Source organism: Pteropus vampyrus, unplaced genomic scaffold (assembly GCF_000151845.1).
Source record: "Pteropus vampyrus isolate Shadow unplaced genomic scaffold, Pvam_2.0 Scaffold37, whole genome shotgun sequence".
Classification (NCBI taxonomy): domain Eukaryota; kingdom Metazoa; phylum Chordata; class Mammalia; order Chiroptera; family Pteropodidae; genus Pteropus; species Pteropus vampyrus.
The window spans coordinates 2,108,553-2,117,017 of NW_011888818.1; the positions used below are offsets into that span (position 1 = coordinate 2,108,553).

Below are 8,465 nucleotides of genomic sequence, written 5' to 3' on the forward strand. Positions count from 1 at the left end.
TCTGCCTCACACATCTTAGCGTTTTTGACAGAGTAGCACACAAACCATTATACCAGCTAGTTTTCCCAAATTGAATCTGGTCCTGCAGACCTTGGAAAAATAATTATTTCTTTTCATAATAGCCTGCGACTAAATCTGATTTGTGGGTGGACAATGGCCCTTACACCTTCAAAGAAAGCTAGAAAACAAGTCCAATAATAACAAGTCCCACTGATAAATTGAAGCTCTAAGCTACAAAAGTGTTTATTCACTGACCAAGAGCTCTGCAATTTATTTTACTTTATTAGATGCTGAATCTTTGAAAAAAAAAAAAAACTGCTAGAGTTCCAAAAGCTTTGAACTAATTATTATAAGTATGTTTAATCAAACCTTAGAAGCTACTTGGAGTCTAATGCTGAAGTTTAGATGAGATTATACTTCCTTGCCACTTATATATGTTAATACAATTCCTGAGCTTTGTGAAGACATAAAATAAACCCAACATTTAAAACAAAGTGATACTTTTGATTTTAGAATAGTCTCTGCACATAATTCTTCCCCTGACCATTACTGACATCCTATTCATCGAATCCTGGGGGTCCAACATGAAGGAGCTGAGAAAATGCACCTCAAGAAGAAAGTCACAAATAAAAGGGAGATCTCAGCTTTGAGAAAGACCTTAAAAGGTCAATTTATTATCCAATGTTTGTATTTCTTCTAGTATATTCATGTCAAGGAATCATCTATTCTATGCATGGATCTTTTCAGCCTCACAGTGCTGTCAATTCCATCTTTGCACATCCCTGACAATAAGGAAGCCTATTCTTACATATACTCGAACTTGTTTTATGACAACTTTGAGCTTATACTCACACAAATACACACTGCTGAGGATAAGGTTAAAGAACTGAACACACAGCTTCATTCAATTTGGAGAGAGCCCTGTGAGTCACGAGCTATGTGTTTCACAAACATCATCGGGCTCTGGATCTAAGAACAAATTTGCAACAGCTAGCATTCCAGTTATTACTCAAGACAGTGCTTCCCAGGCTTGTTCAGTCCCAAAACAGGCTTGTTCACTCCTGCGATCCTGGTACAATACCCCTTTGATGGTGACAGTAATAGTGAGAGGCAGGAGGTCTGTTCATTCGTTATCTATCTAGCTAATTTCTCTCTCCTTGGCCATGTGGCCTATGCAAGCACACACTGAGCACCTGCAAACACACATGCACACAGATTTAGTATGTGTTCAACAAGCAAAATAAACACACTCCCACACAGAAAACTCCCTTTTTTTTCCCACTGTGGTCACCACCACCTCTACACCTTAACTTCTAAGTTACAATTTGATAAACCTCTCTCAAGGACACCCTGAAGGTCCCTGCAGATCAGCAATGCTTCTCAGTGTGCCAACATTTTAACACCCTGACTGAGTGATTGAAAACATCTGACGGCATCATTTCTGGATAAGGCAGAGATCTAGGGAAATGAAAGTCATCCAGTTTGGAGCACCCCAGAGATTCACATATCTCACTTGACAAAAGAGGACTTCTTTGTTCATCTGATAAAGTTTGCAGCTTCTACAAAGATGAGCACTTTGTAGAAACTGTTCCTTAGATCTTCCCTAAAGCAAGGTCTAATGAAGAGAAAGAGAAACAAGAGTAGAGTGGTTGGCTATGGACAGCACACTCATGATAAAAGCAATAGACGGAGGCCAAATGGTGCTTTCACTACAAAATGGAGCCAGAAACTGAAGATCAGAGTTCTACAAGAGGAATTTCCCTTTTTTTTCCCATTTGATTATTTCTTCTCTGTTTTACCATGGTGAAAAGACATAAATATCTTTAAAATGAAAAGTGCATATCTTGGTAGTAGCAGAAAAAGGACAGTTTGGGAGACCAAGTTTAGCACGCAGGTCAAAGAACCCCAAGAAAAACATAGGGGGCTGCTGGGATGAGGGGAGAGAACCAGGGAGGAGACTGAGACCCCGAGGCCCCCACAGCCTTCAGCCTAGGTCTTGGCTCTGTTCGCATCTCCTTTTCTTGGCACCCAGAGAAACCCTTTGTGAAAGTGGGAAATAGACTGTCACTAGTGTCCAGCTCTTCCCTTTCATACAACCTTCTCACTTTTGCTCCCACCATTCTAGGAGAGAAAATGTACAAACTCGTCCACAGTGCGAGGTCTTGAATTTTTAGGAAAATCGAATTTGGAAAAACCAGCTTAGGAGAGGGACAGAACCTACTCTCCCCAGGTGCTTCCCAAAGAACATTTCTTCCATATTTGAATAGACATCAACAGAACATCTATGTGCAAGTAACCCTACTCCTGACTTCAAACAAAACCAAAATAAGAGCCAAAATACCTTTTCAAGGCAAACAGACCTTTTCTTTTTTTAAAAAAGAAATATAATTGACATAACATTATATTAATTTCAGGTACACACTGTAATGGTTCAGTATTTGTGCATATTGCAAAATGATCACCACAGTAAGTCCAGTTAACAATCATCACCACATAGTTGCATTTTTGTGTGTCTTTGATGAGAACTTTTAAGATCCACTCCCCTATCTATGACCTTTTTCTTGAAAACAAAATAATAACTGTATGTATTTATCCCAAGTATAATATAATAGTTTGCATTTAAAGATATCGTTATGTTCTTAATATCTGTGACATAGTCATATGTTGAAATCCTAACCCCCAAAAGTTATGGTATTAACAGGTGGGAACTTTGGGAGGTGCTTAAATCATTAGTGTGGCACTCTCACAAATGGCATTAATACTCTTCTGAAAGAGACCCCCACAGAGCTCCCTACCCTCTTTCACCATGTGAGTACAAAGCAAGAAGGCACAGTCTGCAAACCGGAAAGAGGGTCCTCATCCTACCTTGCTGGTGCCATAATCTTGGACTTCAGTCTCTAGAACTGTGAGCAAATTCCTATTGTTAATAAGATATCTAGTCCCTGGCATTCTGTTGTAGCAGCACAAGGAGTCTAAGAAAGATACAGTACAAACTTGATAAATTAATATTTCCACTTCTGCTAATTCCACAAATATACACTGATCTCTTAGTTTGTCCTTGTGCAAATAACCAATAAGTGCCAAAGCATTCATAAGGTAAAAGGGACCCCGGTCATCATAAAGAGGGAGGTTAGTAATATGGTTCAAGTCCTGGCTTGGACATCAAGCTTGGACTCCTTGTCTATAAGGTATTAAAAATTACAGTATTTACACTGTAGGGGTCATATATGGATTGAAGATGATGATTTCATTAAAATACATAGTATACAGCAAGCTCGCAATAAATAACAAGCATTATCATCAATTATGGATATCAATTTTAGTTTAAAAAGGAATTTCATTTCTTCTCCAAGAAATGATATTACGATGATAACATCCTGATTAGCAAACTTTTCTAAAGTCAGTACATTCTGATGTTTAAAAGTTCTTATGCTGATAAAAGAGCAAAGTCACAGCTGAGAGGCATGTAATTTCTATGGACAAGAAGGGTCTCAGAACTGGTAGCTGCTGCCCCTGAGAACGGGGTGGCCAGAAGGGTCTAAACTGATATTTGCTTCGGCCCAGTCAATTATTTCTTCCTAAAACTCCAAAATAATTTTCAATTGTTCACAAACGGCTATGTGGGGAGAGAAAGAGAAAGGGAGGGAGGTTGGGGAAGGAGGGAGAGAGAGAGAGAGACACACAGAGAGAGAGAGAGAGAGAGAGAGAGAGAGACAGAGAGAGACAGAGACAGAGAGACAGAGACAGAGAGAGACAGAGAGAGAAAAGCTACCTCATACCTCTCCCATACTTCTATGCCAGGAATGGAAATATGGGGGTTTCCTTTTTACTCCAAGGGGAGCTGTAAACCAGCCATATGGGCATCACCTTGGAGCTTGTTACAAATGCAGATATCAGGCTCCAGCCCAGACCTCATGAAAAAGAGCTGCAATTTAACAAAATCCCCAAGCAATTTACATGCACATTAATGTTTAAGAAGTGCTACCTTAGAGCACCTCCATTGTCCCTGCAGTTACCAACCCTCATCACTCCAGGGAGCTGCCTACATGCACTGTGGAAACTGCTTATTTTAGGAAAGCTACTTCCAACCAGAAGGAAGGATGGATAGCCTCAGACCTGCCTCCATGGAGACATCCATAGGGTGCTTATGCAAATCTGCCCACCTGATCATGAACTGTGATGCTGTTGCACTTCCTGATTTGACCTGTTTCCTTGCAACTAGCCTGGAACTGGATTTCTTACTAGATACAGACATATATTGTATCCTCTGCCTTTTCTACCCACTCTTTCAGTACATAATATTCGACTCGATGTGTTTTATTCATAAGAAACATGCAGTGCCTGTATCCTCATATCACTTAGGTTTTCAGTTTTGTAATTTTCACACTCCCTCCAGTATACATGTAGTAAGCCAGCCACAGAATTGCCTGCACGCCAAAGGAAGTTTGTAGGTCTGTGGATACTGACTCACAGTGAAATGCCTTCCAAAACGTTAAGAGTGCCTTTTGTAATAGGCCGAACGGTTGTTGGTATCAGCTCAAGGAAGGTTGACATGGCAAAATAAGTGGTGTTTGGCCTGCCTTATAATAGGATTAGGGCACGGGACAGTGGGTCCGACTGCTCTGTAATAGCTGCTCTGTTAGTAATCCTCGAAGCATCATCTGGATACGCACTTGAGTCACTGCATTTATTCTGAAAAGACTCTAATAGAAACGCTGGTAATCCTGGCCTCCCAGCAGTATGTTTATGTTGCACAACCAAATCAGTTTCTTGAGGCTATTTAGGAAATGTCACTATAAAGCTTCTTGTCTTTATAAAATGCTTCACAATTTATCCAGTGCTTTCACATACATTATCTCCTTTAGCTTCCACCACAGCTCTGTGAGTCTGGCAGGGCAAGCTCCACCTCAACCCGCGAATTTCTAGCTTTCACCTATAGATGAAGAAACTTAATAACCGAAATAGGCTGGGGTTAGATTAGTAATTTATGTTGGACAGTTAGATGACTTGTCCAGGATCTGAAAGCTAGTAAATGGTAGAACCAGGACCGAAACCCAATTACTTGATTCCTAAGTCATATTCCTTTCGCCCGCACTGTCTCCCAAATAATGATCCGCACATCTCATACGATGTCCACACACTAAAGTCTCTGACCAAGAATGTCTGAATCAAATTAATTGGGTCTTATAATGTCCCCAAGTTCACCATCTCATTAGCCTGCTTATTATCCCTGAGCATTTCATTTTTTAAAAATGTTCAAATCAGTATAAATAGAAATATGTGTGTCTGTGCAATTTTGAGATTATTTAGAACAAACCTAGGTTCCCCCTATAGAGGGAGGGACCATTATCCATCTATATGTGTGGATGTTACTTTTGGAAAAAGAAGAAACACTTATATTTCTTTAAGTTCACTCATTCATTTAACAGATGTTTTTGAGCTCTCATTAATGTCAGAATCCGTGTGACACCTGGGTGAAATTCATTGATCACGTGAGCATTGCTGTTTTAGATAGTCAGATCACACTGTTGGCTTGTATCACTTACAGCAAGCAAAAAGCTCAGGAAAAGATTTAGAATCATTGATTTCAAGTCAGATATTTATAAATCTCTACACATATAGGCAATTTTAAAAACATCTACATAAAGGGCTATTTTCTTCTTTTAAGTTTAATTGTAGGCCTATATGCCCCATCAAGATCACTTTGAGTTCTGTGCTTATTAAGTTAACCTCTGCCAGCTCTTTGCCACATGTAGATTTAATCAACGCCACCGCTTCCCCACCCTCTCTCTTTAATCCAAGTCATTAATAAAAACGTTGAGCAAAATCAACACAGAGAGGGAGCCCTATGCCTAGTCACGAGAGATTCCCTTCTACATATCTCCAAGGTAATTTATCAATACAGGTGAAACCTGAGAGCTTAAAACAAAATCCACAGACAAACACAATGCAGATATAATAGGGTGAAATAATGCCTTTAGTAAATCTCTCTAAAATTTTAAACAAACTGTGCCTTTTCTAAATCACCCAGACTTTAGAACTTGACCATGATCTAGGACTCAGAAGAGTTTCCTGTGTGCTCCACTACTGGCCTTATTTTTCAATAATCATTTCTCTCTCATACTTTGAAGTGGAAGTTATTAGAACTATTCTGAAATATTCCTGTTCTCTTTTACACCCAGGGTAAGACAGGATGTCCTTGCCCATTTTTAAGTTTGGCCTGGCAACGTGACCTACTTTGCCTAATGAAATGTGAAGAGAAGTGTTTGCCGCTCTCAGGAGGAAGCTCTAGGAGCCAGTGCATTATTCACCTTATCCCCTTCTCTCTTGGATTCAGGAAACGTGTCAAGAAGGATGCACAATGACCCCAGGCCCCTGAGGGATTATGATGAGCAGAGCCCCCACCAACCCACATTCATCACAGACTATGAATGGAAAGAATACTTTTGTTGCATCAAGACACTGAGATTTGGGGGGATGCTGGTTATCTCAAACTAACCTGTCCTATCCTCACTGGTACATCTGGAATGATCAATGGCTTCTCCCTGCTCATAAAACATACCTGATCCCTCTTCTGGTATTTAAGGTCTTCTGCAATTTTACCTGGATTTATCTCTCAAATATATTTTCTAACAATCACTCAGATATTACCATCTGCTCCTTTCAGGAACTCAACTCTTCTGAAAACTCCACCTTGAAATGTCACTTTTCATGGTCATATTGTTGAGTACCTTGGCTTTGGAGTCACAACTGCCTTCACTTTCTTCATCTTCATTCCTCTACCGAATACATCATAGAACATCACAGGTGGATACAAAATATAAGTACTTCTTCCCCTGATCATCTCCTTTGCTTCATTCATAGAAATACCTCAGGAGCTGCCAAGCAAAGAGTGAGCAATATAAACTATACTCAGCTTGGAAGTTCTTTAAGTAGTTAACCAGTGTACCCCATGCAGCATTGTCCTACACTGACTCAGATGTGCGTGAAAACCATGATTTCTCTAGAAATAATGCTGCCTTTAATTAACTAAATAAATAACATAAGAACTACTCATTATAATCCCTAAAGTTGCCTTTGATAAATTCAACATGAGTTGCGACTGTGCGTTCCAGTTCTTAGAAGAGTGCCGCTGTGTGTAACAAACCAGACTGATGGCTTGGACATTCCTAAAAGAGTGTTTTGGAATCAATTAATTATAAAATGGGACTTTCTAAAATTTAAAGTTCCCCACCAAAGGAACACTCTACCTGCAAAAAGCATTGTGTATGCCCTGGGTCAATGAAAATGTGCAACCTCGTATACATCCTCAGAGATGTCAGAGAAAGGGCTCCAGCACTGAGGGTATTTCTACCAGATGAATGCCAGAGTGGCTTCTTGCTTTCTGGTCCTGTGATTTTATTTTTCTATTTCCCTGTGTCCAGCTCAAGATATTCCCTGCCGCTCCCTTCTGGCTTGCTCCTAAAACCTACTACAAACCATACATTAAGGGCAAAGAAAGAGGCCTCATCTTGTCTTTGGAAATGTGGATCCACCTGAGGTGGTATTTACAGACACGATTCAAAGAAAGCCCAGGGGACTGGGCTGGAGCAGAAGGGAACAGGTAGAAAGCTGCAAATAAACTCTCTTCTACAAATGCTCTTTAGTCTCACCAAGGCACATTACCTCTCTGTTGGGAAGCCACTGAGCTAGCATTTACTATTTTGAGATTATGATCCATTTTCCATCCTACTGCTAGCATCCCTACATACCTCATAAAGTAATTTCTTCTTGTAAGATCTTGACAGGAATATTAAAAATTTAAAAACTTTTGTCTTTTACCTACAATGAAAAAACACAGTGTAGATTTTGGTAAAGAAGTCTGGTATAGAAAGTCTGGAGAAGAAGCAAGATCCCTCATTCTAATGATACCACACTGAATTATACATACATGGAAGTAAGAACATTCTAGCAATCTTGGTGACTATGACAGAGCTCCCAAAAATGGCTCTTCTAGAACTTCCTCACTGCAAATGGAGAAAACCAGAAGACTCTTCCTTTCTTGTATGCTTCTCTGACCTTCCCTTTTCCAGAACCCAGACATCCAGCCAATACATTCAAACTGGACTCAGACACTTGGAATTTCTAATTCCATCTTCTGCCTGGTCCAAGCTCTGCAGGTAACTATAGAAACTCCATTAGTTCCATCTCTCTTCTTTACACACCTGTGACTCAGAGCCTCTGCTTGCTAGTGTGGGAGCCAAGCAGCCTGCAGAAGCAGTTAATAGAACCTAGCATGTTAAAGGGATGTTTCATTAACCAAATGCCTCCATCCAGATCCAGTCTGCTTTGGTGAATTTCAAAACTAGTACCAATGACCCCAGTTTTAAAACTCCCAACGGCTACTTGCAAGAGAAGAAAATTTGTTACAGGTAGGACCTTAGGGTATGTGTCAAGTTAAATTCTACCGATGACTGCACAGCCTT

General features: G+C 40.0%; 1 protein-coding gene across 6 annotated transcripts in view; it reads right to left on the bottom strand.

Moving 5' to 3' along the window:
* Positions 1–8,465, bottom strand: part of CTNNA2 (catenin alpha 2) — a 1,043,800-nt gene that overhangs the window by 515,708 nt on the left and 519,627 nt on the right. Inside the window, exon 7 of one of the 6 annotated variants that reach the window (XM_023529441.1) lies at positions 3,203–3,212. The exons of the other annotated variants lie outside the window; for them this stretch is intronic. Within the exon in view, the coding sequence (XP_023385209.1) occupies positions 3,203–3,212 (10 nt within the window). The remainder of the gene's footprint in view (positions 1–3,202; positions 3,213–8,465) is intronic. 6 annotated transcript variants of the gene reach the window in all.